This window comes from Meriones unguiculatus, chromosome 4 (genome assembly GCF_030254825.1).
Source record: "Meriones unguiculatus strain TT.TT164.6M chromosome 4, Bangor_MerUng_6.1, whole genome shotgun sequence".
NCBI classification, from domain to species: domain Eukaryota; kingdom Metazoa; phylum Chordata; class Mammalia; order Rodentia; family Muridae; genus Meriones; species Meriones unguiculatus.
In genome coordinates, this window is record NC_083352.1 from 90,545,672 (window position 1) to 90,563,151 (window position 17,480).

Sequence of the window (17,480 nt, forward strand, 5' to 3'; positions counted from 1 at the left end):
GTGCGTGTGCGCACACCTGTGAGCCCAGCATTCGCAGTTAGAGGCAGAAAGATCAGGGGTTCCAGGCATCCTTGACTGTAATCTATGTCGTCCAGGCCAGCCCGGGCCAAACAAACCTCTTTCTCAACATAGGAAACAAGGAAGGAGGGGAGGAATGGAGAGCAGCTCAGTGTAGTTTATTAGTGAATTGACTTGATTTGTCTGTATTTACAGATGCTATTTTTGTAGCCCTACCCAGAGGCAGCCATGGTTTAGATGTGACAATAAATAAATCCATTGTACAGAGGGAGGAATGTATCTGTAATTCCAGGACCTGGAAAGCTGAGGCAGAGGGATTGCTGTGAAGTTAATGCCATCTGGGCTACATGTGACACCTTGCATCAAAGACAACAAATGAAGGATAATGACCAGACACACCCAGACACACAGAGGTGGGGAGAGAAGAAAAACAAAAAAAAAAACAAAAAAAAAAAAAAAAAGAAAAGGAAACACTGGAAGTGGGCCAACAGAATTCAGACTATGACACTGCGTCTGAATGATGTAGATAGGACCGCAAGATTTTTTTTTTTAAAGATTCATTATACGTTTAATGATGTGTATGTGTTTATGTCTCTGTGTGTGTGGACATGTGTGAGTGCAGTACCCACAGAGGCCAGAAGAGGGCAGCAGTTCTCCTGGAGCTAGAGCTATAGGCTGCTGTGAACTGGCTGACAGGAATGCTGAGAACTAAACCGGAGTCCCCTTGAGGAGCAAGCACACACTCTAGACTGCCATATTGGTGCCCTGAGGATTCTTAGCTAACCTCTCACATTTTCTCTTTCTCTCCTTGCTTGGCATGCCTGCAGTGACAAGGAACAGTAAGTATCTCACACCATTTTCATTTTCCTACAAGTTAAGTTTTTTGGTGCTTTTCCTGGTTCATCTGATGAGCTGGTAAAGAAGGGAATGAGCCAATTTTACATACATATGCAAATTACCCAACTAAGCATACATATGCAAAACAATGTGTGTATTTCCAGGAAGGAAACCCCATCTTGGTAGAAGATGGGATGTGCTCCTGAGGTGATCTCACAGTCTAGGTAGTGTTTGGGAACCTGGTGACGCTCCTGTGTCTGTCCCTGCAGAATTTTGCTGGAACCGTAACTCTGGCCTGTGCTATTCTGAGCAAAGCTGTAGCAATTGGAGCAGCGCTGACTGGCGGTCTAGGCCACACCTCCCGGCTGTCTCTGGAGGTCACCCTGAGTCCAGTGTCTGGCTTTGCATTTGTGTTCTGAATTAGACTCATGTATTAACTATGCCTGACAAATTGGATGTCGGGCCCAATGAAGAGGCTGCTAGGCAGCTCCGTCCTCAGTGACAAACACAGCCAGACACTGTAGCTAGCGTGCTGTTGTCATCCTCCAATGGTGAGATGCTGAGACTCACCACCCCTGTGGCCTCACGTATCACCTCCCTTCCTGTCTGTAAAGGGAGTTTGAGAACCTGCGCTTCCCTATTAGTGGGTGGTGGAGCCTTCAGATGTGAACTGTAAAGCCCCAGCAGCTGGATGGAGACGTGAATCACCGCCTAGTCTTCTAGTTGGTGTTTGCGGTTGAAGGTTGGGTTCAGCCTTTTTGGGTCCACGCAATCTTACCCTCCGGATCCTTTGAGGAATTGCTGGGCCTAGCAATAACACCTTTCCAGGGGACCACCGCCTTTTCTCTCTGCTCTGGGCCTCAGTTTCCCCATGTGCCCAATGGGAGCAAGTGGGCACTTAGTGGTCTCTATGGTTGGCTGTTGGGACCCTGGTTAGGTGAGCTTTGCTTTTTATAAAACCACAGAGTTGTTATTGAGTCCTGTCAGGGCCGGGGACTGAGGAGGGGTCAGATTAACGATGGGTGAGGTTTCCCAGCTCAGAGGGGCTGATGCTGCCTGTCCTCTCCCACACGTGGAATCTAGAATGAAGTGTGTGTGTGTGTGTGTGTGTGTGTGTGTGTGCCATGAGGTAGAAAGGGAACCACGGCAGGGGAGGAAGGGCGCCTGATGGAGGACACATACTGTGATAGTGGAAGGGAGGATTATTTGGGAAGAAAAAGGGGTCGGTAAGAGAAAGGTGTGGGTGGGGAGGGCGTGGCGAAGAGAGTCAAGACAATAAAATGCCCCATGTCTCAAAGCTCATAGAGGCCTCCTGGTGCTGAAGGCTGGAAAACAGAATTTGTTTTATCTCCTCTACCTCCCCTCCTTCCCATCCTCCCCTGCTCTTCTTTTTCTTTTTTTCCTTCCTGGTTCCTCCATTAAAATCTTCCCACAGAGACATCTGGCAGCGACGTGATGATTGAGTGTGTGCAGCCAGTGTAGGTGGCCGGGTGGGGAGGTGTCTCCTGTGTGTTTCGGGGACAGGCACGTGGGTGGTGCCATCTCCTGTTGTCTAGAGTCCTCTGACGTGGGCTTTGGCAGCAGCGACCTTCCTCACCTTTGTTGAGGTGAAAGGACAGACGTGGCAGGGGCTGTTTCTGTAAGTTTCCGGCCATGCTATCTCTAGCCCACATCACCAGTCCCTTCCCCCAGTGCCCGATGTCCAGGAAATGAACACTGGGTAGTGGTGATCTTGCTGCTTCCATTAGCAGTGAAATTTTCTTTGAATAATATTTTATTCAAAAGCTAAATATTTGAGAGCAATGGGGATGTAGTTGGGCAAAGACCTTCTATGGCCAAGAATATTCACAGTGAACTTTATACAGCCGAGACTTGAAATAATACTAGTCTGTAGCGCAAGTGGAGGGAACCCAGCAGCTTCCTTGCACCTTTGTGGTCTCTTTGCTATCCGGTGTATCAGCTAGCTTCTGCTGTGTCACACAAAATGTTACACTGTTACACTGTTCTACTCAGTGACCCCTGTTTACAAATACTGAAATAAACACCATTTCCTCAAGCTCTTGCTACTTAATCCCAGGCTGGGTTACCTGGAGACTGCTTCCCCAGAGGACTGAGCTGGCAGGTGTGGGGTCGGCCCTCGGGAGCACCTCCTGGATGGGACATGATGCTCTGTGTATCTTGTCCCATGGATGACAGTGTTTGAACAGGATCCTTGGCACCGTGCTTGCCTGGCACACATGAGGCTCTCAGCATCTCATACACTGGACATGATGGGCCACACTGCAATCCCAGCACCCAGGAGGTGGAGGAGGATCAGGGATACTCAGCTAGGTAGAAAGTTCTAGACCAGCCTGGGATACCTGAGACTCTGTCAAAAAAGTAAGCCTCAAAACCCTCAAACTGAGATCTTAGCGTTGGACCCTGCTCTTAAGGATACTTAAAATTGGCACACTGTAGCAGAGGCCCCACTGTCTGGTCCTAAGGGCCCCATGTCCACAAGGCTTCACAACCCAGGGGTCCGCTCGTGCTCCCAGAGAGTAGAAGGCTTTGGTTGAAAAGCTCATCTCATTTCCCACCGTCTGCTTTGGGAATGAAAGCATGTAATCCACAGGTTGCCTGTGGGCTCCCACTGAGACCCACAGGGACGTTTCCAAACAGCAGCTGAGCTGTGTGCCAACTCTGCATTCTGGATAGGAGGAGGGCAGGAGGGAACAGGCAGCTTCCAGCCAGACTTCTCCCTGCAGTCTACAGAGGGAGGCAGTCTTTCTGGAAGGGACCTGGGGGACACGTCTACCCTGCTCATTTATGTCTCTCAATCCATCCTTGAACAGCAGCTTAAGCTCCTGCTGCGTGCAAACCCAGCAGGTTTGATGGGGTGGGGGAGGCCCTGGCTGAAGGTGCCCCGGACGAGGCTGAACTGTAGACCATTTCTTTGGGGGTCTACACTGGGCTTGAAGCCAGGAATGTTTCCTGAGTTTGGAGTGGAATTGCTAAGTAAAAGCAGGAAGGGGACCATGATGGTTCATGTGTATTGTCAACTTGGCAACAAGATGGAGGATTACCTTGAAGATCCTCTGAGCATCCCTGTGGAGAAATCTGAGATGAGGTCAATTGACATGAGAAGATGTGGGCAGCACTAGCCCCTGGGCTGCACTCCTGGACCATGAGCTGAGCACCAGCGCTCATCTCTGTCTGCCTCCTGCCTGCCCATGCCTGTGACCCCTGCCTCATGCCTTCCCTGGCTGGAGGGATACCCCCCTCACACTGTGAGTTAAAACGAATCCTTTCTGAAGCTGCTTCCTGTCAACCATCACAGCAATAAGAAAAGCAACTAAATCAGGACATGAGGATCAATCAAAGCAGGGAGATAGTGTGTGGGGGGGGAGAGGTGAGGAGGAAGAATTGGGCAGGTGGAGATGGCCATATCCACAGAGAACCGCAGGCCTGGGAGATGGCTGGGCACTGTGGAGAGGGCCTGGAGTCACTGTGTCCTTTTCAAGCAGGGGGAGGAAACCTCAGGCTGGCCTCTCTTCCTGTATTCTCTCAATTCCTCTCCCCTCCTTGCCCTCACTCTCTCAACTCACCTCTGATGTCTTGTCATAGCCTAAAGAGAACTGAAGTTTTCCTCCAGACATAGGAGACAAGCCTCTGACTTTTGCACAAATTCCTAAGGAAGTGGCCCAAATCAGGATAGTGCAGGGCCTGAGATGGGGCTAGGTGAACATAGATTCTGAGCTCCCAGTGTCCCCAGGATCCTGTGGTGCCTAGGCTGGGGGTGGGGCATGCCTTGCTTCCATGCCCCCCGTGGGTCAGCAATAGTAGGAGACTTTAACATCTTTTTTTCCACAAGAGAGTGGGTTCTTGCCAAGGTCTCTGTGTGCACGCATTCTCAGATATTGATGTGAGTACCAGGGCACAGTAGCAATTGGGTCCCTGCACTTCAGTGAGGGATGGGAACTAGCAGACACAGGGCTGGAGGTACCAACTGGCTTCAGCTGGAGGCAAATGTGATAGAGAATTTGAACCTGGGCAGCAGGAGATGGTGTGTTATTGCTCTGAGCCCAGCACTTGGAGCAGGGGAGGGCTTCCGGGATGGCAGGAGGGACAGGGCAAGAGCAAATGTCTTGAGGCAGAAACAAGGTTAACATGATCAAGTTGAGCAAAGAGGTCAGTGTGGCTGGGACTCAGGGTTTGGGAGCAGGCAATGTCAGCAGTGGGGAAGGGAAAACCAATGGGAGGGACTTAACAAATCGGGGAAACACATTGGACCTTTTATTACCAAGGTAAGATTCACAGACATCAACATTAAGCATCCCAAAGAGCTGACTTCAGCAACATCTGGCATGTTCACAAACGGGGTGGCTGTCCCTGTTGTCTAGTCCTGGGCTTCACTGTCAATTTGGTCCCTCTGTAGGGTCCCAGCCATGCTGGTATCTGGCCACCTGAGGCACCTGCTCCAGGCCACACCTGTGTTTTCACTAGAAATTTCCAGACCACATTTGCTTCCCTTCCTTTAAGACTGCCAGGACATCTGTTTCCTTCCCCTCCAGCTCCTCCTCTGCTCTTCAGAAGTAACCTGCTAAGATGGGGGAGAGTGTAGGGTGGAGGAGGAAGAGGAAAAGGAAGGGAAGGAGGAGGTGGGAGAGGAGGGAAACTCGGTTTTAATTTACATTTGCTAAGTCAAAAAGCAATCACATGGCATCACAGGGATAAAGTGACCCCAAGATGGTGGCTCGTGTGTCCTGGACTCCTGGGTTTTCCAAGAGCTGAGCTTTGAGGTGATGAGAGAGCTGCCCAGCTGGCATTTAACTTGGGGAAGAGGGGAGGTATCTCACTCTTGTTGTGGAGCACAGAGTGAGAGGACAGGCAGTGCTTTCCAACGCTCCCAGCAGGTCCTCCCTCCACACCACCTCAGCCTCCCACCAGGAAAGGGGCATGAGAGCAGGGATGCTGTGATGACTAATGTTGGTGACTTGGACACGGCTGCTGTCTGGGTTTGTTTTCTAAAGGTGGGAGGAGGAGGCTGGGGCTGTAGCTTGGCCAAGGGAGTGCTTGCCCAGCTTGTTTGAAGCCCTGGGATTGATCCCCAGCACCACATAAACTTGGTGTGGTGGTGCATGCCGTAATCACAGCATTTGGGCGGTGGAGGCATGTGAATCAGGAGTTCAAAGTCAGCCTCTGCTACATAGCTAGTTCATGGCCAGTCTGGCTATATGAGGCCCTGTCTCAAAAGGGGTGGAGCAGGAAAAAAATGCACAGAGTGGAACTCCAAGGGCTACCAAGGGCCTTTAATGGCTGGACACCTAGTTATTTGTCCTTATAAAGATATGCGGGTCTGGTTTAGGATTTTTCTGGAATTATCATGCTTTCTAACTTTTCTTCATGCATGTGGTCCAGGGCACTTACTGAAATAAAAGCATCAGAGTGGGATGAAGGAATGGTATGTATGTGCATTGCTCAGATAGCAAGCTGGGGCTCAGAGGTACCATTCTGCCCAGGGTCTCCCGCCACTGAGGCTCCTTGCAGAAGCTTCAGCTCTAATTTTGCAGATCCCTGGGTCTCATTCCTGACAACTGGGATTCCCTGACCCATCTCATGCCTTCACCTTTGCCTTACAGGCTACAGGCAGGATGGTCCGTCCTTCCAGGTGCGCAGACCGACAGACAGAAGAAGCAGGAAGAGCTGACAGATGAGGAGAAGGAAATCATCAACCGGGTGATTGCTCGGGCGGAGAAGATGGAGGCTATGGAACAGGAGCGCATTGGGTAGGGCCGGCTTTGCCTCCTCCTGAGGCTGCGTGGTGGTGCTGGGGTGGGGCAGTTGGTCATTTGTGACTCAGGATCCTTGTTGCATGAGGTAGGAATCTGATCCAGAAGATGAGGAGGGTGGAGAGAGGACAGAATGGGCTGGGTCAGGCATGTTCATGTTGGGTGTGCATGGAAGGAGGGAAGTGAGGAGCCTGGAGACAGGGCAGAGGGAGATTGACCATGGAGGCTGTGCTATGGGTATGTACACGCGCTGGCTTAGCTGATGAGAGCTTTGCTTTTAGAGAGTTCTAGAAGTATTGAATGCCCCACTGAGGGTAGAGTTGGCGAAGATGGTGAGCAGAAGAGACTAAAGTGCAGGCAAAGGCTCAAGGGCAGGGAGGGTGGAGAAAGGGTTTATGGCTGTGGGCAACTGGCCAGGAAAAATGACTTTTGGTACCCTACAGCGCAGCACAGGGATGATGACTGTCAATGAACTGAGTCTTTTAAAACAGCTGACAGGGAAGAGCTCAGTGCTCCCAGTGATGAGATGGATACACCAAAGATGCCCACCTGATCACAACAGGCTATATATATCAAAGCAATACCGTGCGTTCTATAAATACACTAAAGAGAATATACAAGAGCACACCCCAGAGTAAGCTATTCAGCACGAATTCTCTGCCTTCCTAATGCTGTGACCCTTTGATACAGTTCCTCACGTTGTGGTGACCCCCCCAGAAAATTATTTTCACCGCTACTTTGTAACTGTAATTTTCTGCTGTTATGAATCATCATGTAAATATCTGTGTTTCCCAATGGTCTTAGGTGTCCCCTGTGAACGTGTTACTTGATCCCTCAATGAGGGCAAGACCCACAGGTTAAGAAGTGCTGCTGCAGTTTTATAATGGCATCAGGCATATGACAGGCAGGCCCTGTGTGCGTGGCAGCTGAGGTGGGCCCAGCATGGGGACTCACACGATGGGCTTGGAGAAGCTGGTGGAATGGGGGTGTAAGGATTCACCTCTCTAAGCCACCCTCTCCCATCTGCTGAGGGGAGGGAGGGTGTAAAGATGTCTCAGGGTTCTGGAGAGGATGGGATGAGATGATGGGCATGCCCTAGTTGCAACGGTGTTTAATGGATGAGAGGAAGGAGGGGAAAGTGGGTCTCAGAGATCGGGGATAATGGCTTGTGGATGGGAGGGAGGCAGGGCTTGCCAGAAGCAGATGTGGAAGAGAAAAGAGTGAGTGCATGGTGGGGCAGGGGGAGCTGGGAGGATGGAGAGTGGAAAAATGTCAGGGTCAATCAGGGTTGGGGTGACTGAGAAAAGGGAAGACTCAGCATAGCTGCAGAAAGACCAACAAATAGTCCATTACACCCCAGCCCCCAGTGGAAACTGGGGAGCAGTTGAGAAGTGCCCTCGCCTCTTGTCCTCAGGGAATCTCTCTTCTAGTCCCCGTGCTGTAGACTCCGGTGTCTTTCTCAGTCACATTCTACCTTCGTTGAGAAAGGGCCCTCACCTACAGCACATCCGTGCAGCTAGCTTGTCTGGCCAATGTCCAGGGACCCTCCTTTCTCTCCCCAGGAGGTACTAGGGTTCCAGGCACTTACTGCCATGCCTGACTTTTTACATGGCTGCTGGGGATCACTCTCCTCAGCCCTGCAGATATGTGTGCTAACATTCCATGGGCTGGGGGCCCCGGGCTACCGTAAAAGAAAATAGCTGAGCACAAACAGTTCTTGGCGCCTCACAGAGAACCTGACCCAAAGCACTTTTGTCTACCCCCTCCCGCTTCTAGCAGAAGGTCAGCAAGTCCCTCTCTTGTCCTCTGTGGCCTGACACTGACTTGATGGCATGAGGCAAAGCACCATGGCTGAGAGCTAGGGTCCCCCAGATCAAGGAGACCTGGGTTCAAATTCTGGTTCAGCCATTCATTTTCTCTGTGACCTTATGGTAGTAGCCACTTTGCTCCCGTGTCTCAGTTTCCTCATGTGCAAAATAGAGTTGATACTCCGTGGTGAATAAATATGCAAATTAACGATGGAAAAGAACACTTTTAGTAAATGGTAGCTATCCAACAGGCAGTTTAGTTTTTGAAGCGAAATGGTTTTTGCTTTGTTGTTGTTGTTGTTTTGTTTTGTTTTCTGTACTTGCTGAAGCTTTTGGTCTGCACCTGTGCTGGGATGCTTCAGTTTGGCAAGCCCTAATGTCCCAGCAGCCCCTGGCTTCCCCGGAAAGAAATTTGAGAGGCTTCCAGGAATCCCTAGCCAAATCTGGCCTGGCAGAATTATACCTTTGCTGAGCTGGTGTATTTTCTCCCTGGCTTCCTGGAGTGGGGAGGGCAGCCCCGGAGGTCTAGGCAGGCTGTGTCTCCCCCATCCCGGCTGGCAGCCTCGCCAGAGGCAAGCCCGATGCTATTTGTGTCTAAGCTCCACACCATTCCTCCTGTTCCTGTTCCTCCTACAGTCCCTGGAAGAGGATCAGATGAAAGCCCTGTGGTGGCCCCGGGTGGGGAGTGACAATGTAGAAAGGGTTCTGCTACCTGGGGCTCTCAGTGAGCAAGAGCTCTCTCTGCCAGTCTCCTCTGCTGACTCTCACTCAGCTGCTACAGTGATTGGGCGTGTCTACTGAGGACCTCTCCCTGCATTGTTGGCCATGTCTCCAAGGAAAGGGTCTCTTTTTAACAGGTTAGGGTTTCAGGTGCTCCTGTCCCCATCTGGGTCCTGATGCTTGAGTTGTCTTTTCTGTTACCCAAGTGAAGCCATCTGGGACAGTATGAGGCCACTTTGAACCAGCATGGACAGTAATCCCCTTAAGGGCACCAGTCATTGTGTACCCACTATGTGCCAAGTCTGGGGGATAGACATGTTCCATTTTATCTCTTTACATGCACACGTGCATGCCATGGCTTACGTATGGAGGTCATGAGACAATTCTTAGGGGTCAGTTTTTCCCTTTCACTGTGTGGTTCTGGGGATTGAACTCATGTCATCAATCTTGGCTGCAAGCCCCTTTAGCCACCTTGCCAGCCCCAAACCCAAATTTCCATTTAAGAATTCAGGCTTAGCAGGTGGCCGCTGGACTCCTTCCTGCCTTGTTAATCTGCCCACTGCAGATAAGCATCACTGTTGGACTCTGAGTTCTGGGGGAGAAAGGTATCAGGCCTCCCAGGAGGCCTTGCTTCCTCTCTCGAACAGTTTTGCTGAAACTAAGAGCTCAGGAGAGTCCCGGGTTGTGTAGAGTCCCAAACTGCCTTCCTGCAGCTCTATCACAGGGTCTAAATGCTCATGTGCCCCCCACCCACATGCCCCAGCTCTGCCCTGTTCAGGATGTGAAGATGGAGAGGTGATAGCCTGGAGAGGACCTCATCCAACTGCCTTGTTTGCACATACTCTCTCTTCAGGCACAAGCTGGAGGCTCCTAATTCGTTCTTCAGGATTAGGTGAAGCAGACTTGGCAGGAGATGGGAAACTGCTAACTTTAACCAGGTTCTCTGGCTACCCACTTCTATGCAACAAAATGTGAAGAAAAAAAAAAGTGGCTTAAAGCCACAGTGATATATTTTTTGTTGTTTATGATTCAAGGGATTAAGAATTCAGGCATAGGTGCAGCAATTTGATCACCTCCCCCTGGGAGAAGCAGCCTTGCCAGGCCACAGAGGAAGAATGCAGCCAGTCCTGATGAGACCTGATAGGCTAGGGTCAGATGGAAGGGGAGGAGGACCTCCCCTATCAAAGGATTGGGGGAGGGACATGGGAGGAGAAGAGGGAGGGGGCTCCTGCAGGGATACAAAGTGACTAAATTGTAATAAATAATAAATTAAAAAATGCAAAGTTGAATGTGCGGGGAAGGGAGTAGGAATTTGGAAGAGTTGGGGGAGGAAGGATGAATGTGATTAAAACACACGGTATGAAAACCATCAAAGAACTAGTAAAAATATTTTAAAAAAAAATGAAAAAAAAAAAACCCAATTCAGGCATGGCTTTGCTGGGTGTTTTTCTGGTTTTCTGTTTCAGGGGGCACTGTCTGGGATGCTTACTTTGGTGTGTTCAGCTGCCAGCAGGATTACACTCCGCTGGAGGGTCCTGTGTCTTCTTGTCTCCACCCCTACCCCCACCCCACCCCAGCCCCTACCCTAGCCCCAACCCCAACCCCAACCCCTCACATCCTTTCTTGTTCAGTAGCTCACCCAGCCCAGCTCCTTTTCAACAAGGAGTGCAAAGGTGGAGGTCACTAAATGTCGTTATAGCCAGATCTGGGACCGAGACTATGGTCGATTATGGAAGAGAAAGGTCCCATCTCCTTAAGAGACGAAGGGTTACTGCATGCAGGGGGAGGATGGGACTGGCTGTCATCCTTGGAGACCCCTGATTTGTGATCACAGGGGAACCTGATGGGAGGCTGCAGGGATCTGAGATCAGGAACACGGCAGGCTCAGAAGAAACCTCTCACCCCATGTGTTAGCAGACACGGCCATGCCACATCTCCATGGAAACGAGGCTGCCGGGGGCTCTCTCTGAGCGGGAGAGGGCTCTGGCTGAGTTGGAAGGACATGTTGGTTGTCATGGGACTTTCGGAATGAGCTAAGTCCGAAATGAAACATTTGCCTAGAAAATTCGTCTACCTCCCTGCTCCCTCTACGTGACAGAGCCACTGTCCATTAGGCTGTCCTTCTGTGTCCCCATTGTACTTCCTTCTGTCTGGAACCCCTCCAAGGCATTTGCACGTATCCTGCCTGCAAAGAGGCAGCAGCTGGGTGGCTGTGTTCGAGGTCAGCTTCCTGAAACATTGGACTCCAGAAAAGTAATTAGGGTTTGTCATTAACCTTGGCATCCCAGCTCGATGATGGAGGAAGAATCCAGAGAGATGAAGAAAGACCTGTCACTGCAGAATCCATTGTGTCCCTGTCACTTCCCTGCTGGGGTTCACTACCCCCACCCCAACTGTTTGGCACAGAATTTTTCCACAATGTATCTCCTTGGCAGGTGTCATTGGCATGGCTAGACAAGGACACAGCCAGCCAGCTTAGTTTCCCCTTCTATACCCTTCATCCTTCAGTCCAGAGCCCCGGCCTTTCATGGATATGAGTCAGGGTCAGGGATGCCCAAGATTCTGGACATGCTTATACACATGTTCATTTTTTTTTCCAGAAGAAGCAAATACCCACGGATTTAATCAGGCTTAGTATGGACTCTAACTACCCAATGTTGAAAGCAGCTGAGTAGTACCTCAGTTTCCCCAGGTGTCAGACAAGTGCTTTCCAGTATCCATTCAGCCTTAGTCATGTTTAGTGGTACATGCCTATAATCCCAGCATTCAGGAGGCTCAAGTTCAAGGTCAGCCTGGGCTCATAGTGAGATCTGTCTTTAAAAGGTAGGGGGAAGGAAACAAACTCCAAAGCTCAGCTGCTGGCTTAGGGTGAGGACCTGAGTTCAGAGCCACAGCCCTCGCCCCATTGTGGGGCCAGCCAGCCTGGTGGAACCAGCGAGCACCAGCCAGGTTCAGTGAGGGACTTGGTCTCAAAAACTAAGGTGGAGGGCAATGAAGGCAAACACTGACCTCTGACCTCCACACACAACTGCATGCAGATGGCATATGTGTACACATGCATGCACACACACGATTCGTCATTGAGTTTTGTGGAACTGTTGTTAGTACAAAGCAAATGACACTTTTCTGAATTCCCGAGTGGTCCCAGCGTCTGCCATCAAGGGAGTATAATCAACACCTCGTGAACGGTACCTCTGGGTAGGAGGCAAACTCATTGGCTATTCTGGTCTCTTTGCCCTTGAGGCGTCCCCTACCCCATCTGTCCAGTCAGGTGACTCTCAAGCCCCTCCCACCCCCTGCTTTTCAACCTCAATACCCACCTGCATGGGGGCCTGGGAAATTCTTCATATTGAGGGCTGTGCTGCGAGTCACATGATGGTTAAACAGCGCCTCTGGTCTCTGCCTATCAGATGCCTGTAGGGAACCCCACTAGCTGTGCTAACCAGCTAGTCTCTAGACACCGACCAGTATCCCCCTGGGCAAAGTGATCCCCGGCTGAACCCATTTCCTGTTTCCTGTGTCCCTTTGCTGACGGTTCAAGAACAGAAGACATGGGCGGATGAGTTTTCTATAGTCACAGTCCAATACCTGCCCTGTGCTTAGAGCTCCAAGCAGGGCACTCACAGCCTTGGTGGAGGCCCCATGCTGTAGAACACAGTATTGCCATCACTGTTTTATGGACAAGAGAACTGAGGCACAGAGAGGCTAAGCAACCTGTCCCAAGCTGCACAGCTAACAGGCGATGGAGCTAGGAACAGGAGTCCAGGGTGGCCCACAGCTGTAGCCCTAGGCTGCTGTCCCACAGAGAAGTATTTCTTCCACCCTGTGCCAGGAACTCTCAGAGGCTGCGCACCTCCTCTCACCCGTGTAATGTCCTCAGGGAGACAAAAGGCTCATCGCTGCCTAACAGCTGAGGAATCTGAAGGCCCCACCAGATTTGCACAGCCTTCCTGTGGCCACACGAGGCTCTGAATTTAAGCATCTTTCCCGTTCTGCTGCCTCTGGGGAGCGCAGGTGGCGAGGGCAGTTGACAGATGGTGGAGGGACACAGAGAGACAGACAGGCATTCACAGGTGTCTCGGATGTGTGTCGGATTGATTGCTTCGGCACACTCTCTGTTCCAGTTATCATGACGGAAACTGAGGAGCATAGACTGAGCCACAACCCTGAGCACTGAATGACATACACGTCCCCCACTTAATGTCCAGGCAATTAGACCAGCCACAAGGGCCCCTGTGCGTGACTGCCCTCTGCGTGCCTCAGTGACCCCATCTGCAGAGCAGGGAGGAATTAACAGGACCAATCTCACAGGTGTTTACTGCTCAAGGAAAACAAGGCAAGGAATACCTAGCACAGAGCCCGGCACACTAACCACCCCAAGGTGACACGGGAACTGTGGCTGCTCAGGGGGGAGAATTGGCGAGCCTGCCAGGCAAGGCCCTGAATGTCAGCTGCACCTGGGGGCAGCCTGGTCATTTAAGGACAGGTTCTGAGAGCCCTGCCTGGGAGCCTGGGGCTGGCTTCCTCCAGAGCAGTCATCTCCTGCTCAGGGCAGATGGGCCACCACTTTCACTTCTGACAGCACTACAGCCCCATAGCTTAAGAAATTCCTCGCTAATATCCCCCCGTTTGGCAATCAGGAGGAGGCAAGAATTGATGGGGCAGGGAGAGAGGAGGTGGGAAATAGAGCTAGACAGACAGACAGACAGCACCCACTGTCAGTGCTGAGAATCACAGTGAGGTGGTGCTGCAGCTGCTCTGGCCCCACCCACTTGTTGGTAGGTCCCCATAGTTCAGGCCTTTATCCGTGCTGGTTCTGGCCAGTGCACAGACCACAGCATGTAGATAAGCAGCAAGCTTTCTATCATGCTGGTTCCCCTGCAGCAGAAAGCCATTTATTTATCTCCTCCACACCTCGGGGTCTACGGCCATGCTAACTGGCAGCCCAGACAGTGGCTAGGGCGTTGTGGGGGTCATCTTGGACTCTTCACAGGAGCCAGAGATCCACTAGTAGTGGTGCTACTTGTCTCGACAGGGCACGTTGGGGGGATGGCTTCTCCCCAGAGCCCAGAGCCATGTGTGTAAAGACGTACTTTTGCATGTATATGCTGATCATTTGAGGGGGTAGCACATGTGCCGGGGTACAGGTTGTCCTACGGGCCTCTGGGTCCCGACCCCTTTGGCAAACCTCTGTCTCCAAAAATATTTACATTACGATTCAATTACAGTTATGAAGTAGCAACGGAAACAGTTTTCCAGTTGGGGATGAGGAACTGCATTAAAGGGTGGTGCTGTTAGGAAGCCCGAGAACCGCTGTCCTGATAGGAGGGTGTGTTCCCAAGCAGAGTACAACATCCTGGTCACAGAGGCACATGGGAGAGCCCCAGAGTACGGACAGTACAAAAGTCAGCTCTCCAGGCGTCATAAAGTCAACTGGGCATGTAAAGACCTAGCAGGAGGGTGCCAGCGACGTACAGTGGCTGGCTAATTGGGTGTCTGAGCAGGGGATGAATGCAGAGGAGACAGCGATAAAACATCGGGCTGCCTCCAGGACCATCTCAGCACCAAGGACCAGAAGAAAAGCTGGGCTGGGTGTCTGGGCTCTAGGACTTGACATCTCTGAGTGCTACCCACGTTAGGAGGGAAGCTAGGCAGAGGGTACCAGGAGAGCCAAGGTCATTCAAATTCATTGGGCTGGTTAGTTTTTTTTTTGTTGTTGTTTTGTTTTGTTTTTGTCAACTTGACAGAAGCTCGAGTCATCTGGCAAGAGGAAATCTCAGAAAATGCCTCCATCAGACTGGCTTTTCGGGAAGTCTCTGGAGGCATTTTCCTGATTGATGATTGATGTGGGAGGGCCCATCCCACTGTGGGTGGTGTCATCCCCTTGGCCGGTGGTCCTGGAAAGCATAAGAAAGGTGGTTGACCGTGAAGCCAAGGGCCAAGCCAGTAAGTCCTGTTCCTCCATGGTCTGCTTCAGTTCCCATCTCCAGGTTCCTGCCTTGACTTCCCTCAGCTGTAAGCCAAATTAACTCCTTCTCTCCCCAAGTTGCTTTTGGTCGCGGTCCTTATCACAGTAGCAGCAAGCTAGCTTGGACAGAAATTGGTAACAGAGAGTGGGCTACTCCTGCAGCAAACATGACTGTGTTGTCTTGGGGAGCATCATGGAAGGATTTTGGAGCTTGGGGCTGGCAAGGCTACTGAGTGTTCAGACCTTAATGAACCACTGCAGGAGCTTGGGCCTAGCAACCTGAAATAGACACTGACCCTGGGGACCTCAATTGGGAGATTTCACGGGGGAAGTTTGCAAGCTCCTTGAAGACTCTATGGGGCTGTTTGTGCAGTGTGTTTTTGAGGATCTGTGGTTTCCACTCAGCTCAAGCCAAGTAACCAGCTGCAGTTAGGAAAATGCCAGCACAGCCATCATCGACTGGCTGAGAGGAAGGATTTTCACTCTTGCCCTTTAGCCTCCCATCTGCATAGCTTGAGCTTGGGAAATGTACTTTTCTTGCCTAATGAAAGGTGACGTGTGCTCCCCATGAGGAGTTAAAGTGGAGAGGAGAAGTGCTGCTTCCCAGGGGGACAGGGACAATACTTGAGGCCAGTACTTTGATTTCTCGTTTGCTTTCTCTTTGGTGCACGCTGCAAAGACATTCAGCCGTGATGCCTACAGCCTCATACTCCCAGCCTGACTGCTTGGGGCTCTTTTCCCACTTAGCTTCTTGAGGCGAGGGTTCACATGAGGTTCCCTCTCACCTCTTCCTATTCAGCCGGGGGTTGGGGGGAGGATGGGGATGGGGGTAGGGAGGTGGGAGGGCTGGGAGTGATCTGGGCATGGCTGGGGAGTGGAACGTCAACTAGCACACAGGAGGCCCTGGGTTCTATTTCTAGAACCAGAAAAAAAAAAATGGTGCAGGAATGGCCAATAGAGAGCACATGGGAAGCCTCTTTAAAATGTGGGTTCCTGAGCCTGGTGCTGAGCCAATAAAACCATTCCCTGAACATTCAGTGTGCTCCCTGGAGGCTCAAGGTGGACTGTGGGTTTGGGAAACACTTGCTCAGGGCTGCATGGTTAAACATGGATGTCCGGGTTAGCTGGACCCATCACGGAGATGGAGCTGGAGCCTGATTGTGAGAGCTTCATCACAAAGCTGGATGATTGACAGGCAGTGAGGGGACCCAGAGTGCCAAAAGCCCTCCAGCTGAGACCTAGAAGGGCAAATGGTTCTGACACGAAACGACAGGCGTGCTCTATCACTAGGTTGCCAGCCCGCCAGTCACACATGGTGGCATGGCTTCAACCTAGCCCCTTGCAAAGTTTTATCTCTGTGATTAAAAGCTCTGGCTTTAGGGGCCTTCTACATTGGCTCACATTCGGGGCTGAGGGGTCAGTGTCCACATAGGTGGGCATGAGAGGCCTTGCCAAGAAGAAAGGTCCACCCGCCACTTCATACCCTCCTCCTAACTGCTGTGACAAGGGCTAGGGGCATCAAAACACGGTCTTCATTCTGAAGGTACAATTTGTAAAATCTCTGACACACACTCCGGAGACCTGCCTTGGATGTATGGGGTGACAGGCTTGTAAGCTTGATCATGGAAGGGCCAGGCATTCTGGCAAGGTCGTTACAAAGTGGAGGCAAATTGTGCCCTTCCTATCCAGGAAGAGGCAGGAAGAAACTGGAAACCCCCATAAGATGTTCTCCAGTGAAGCACATTACAGCTTAGACTGACCATAGCTGCGTGACCTTTGCAAGCCTCTCACCTTTGTGCCTTGGGCCTGCATGACAGACCCTGTCTCTAAAATCTGAAATGCTTCCTCAGCTAGGCTTTTGTGTTGAGTATTTGCTCCCCAGATGGGGGAGCTCTTTGGGGGATGCTGTGGAACCTCCCCTGACAGGTCCTTGCTAGAGGAATCATGTCACTAAGGGGAGGCCATTGGAGATTTTACCCACCCCTGGTTCCTAGTGCACTCTCTGCCTCTTCCACACGTTCCCAGGGATTAAAGAGATCCCCTCTCTTCCCACCGTGATGGACTGAGAGGCTTTGTGACTGTGAGCCAAATGAATTCTCTTCTCCCTTTAAGTTGCTTTTCTCAGCTGTCTTGTCCCAGAGAACAAAAAGGACTGAGCCACATGAGAAGATTTTCTGGCCAGAGTAACAGAAGAGACTCTTGACGAAAAGAATGCCTCTGTGCTCTCTTGCTGCTCCCCCACGGCGGGCCTCATGCCCTCACTCTCCTGTGGCATCCCAAAGCCATGTTGGTTTATCTACTCTGGAGGTTTTGAGAACCATGAGACCAAATGACCAAAGGCAACCTCATCCGATGCTACCA

General features: G+C 51.3%; 1 protein-coding gene across 4 annotated transcripts in view; it reads left to right on the plus strand.

Moving 5' to 3' along the window:
* The window catches only part of Rph3a (rabphilin 3A), a 70,940-nt gene that overhangs the window by 28,500 nt on the left and 24,960 nt on the right, over positions 1-17,480 (plus strand). For all 4 annotated transcript variants that reach the window (XM_021633197.2, XM_021633196.2, XM_021633198.2 and 1 more), the window contains exons 4-5: positions 846-857; positions 6,474-6,620. In XM_021633197.2, coding sequence (XP_021488872.1) covers positions 846-857; positions 6,474-6,620 — 159 coding nt within the window. The remainder of the gene's footprint in view (positions 1-845; positions 858-6,473; positions 6,621-17,480) is intronic.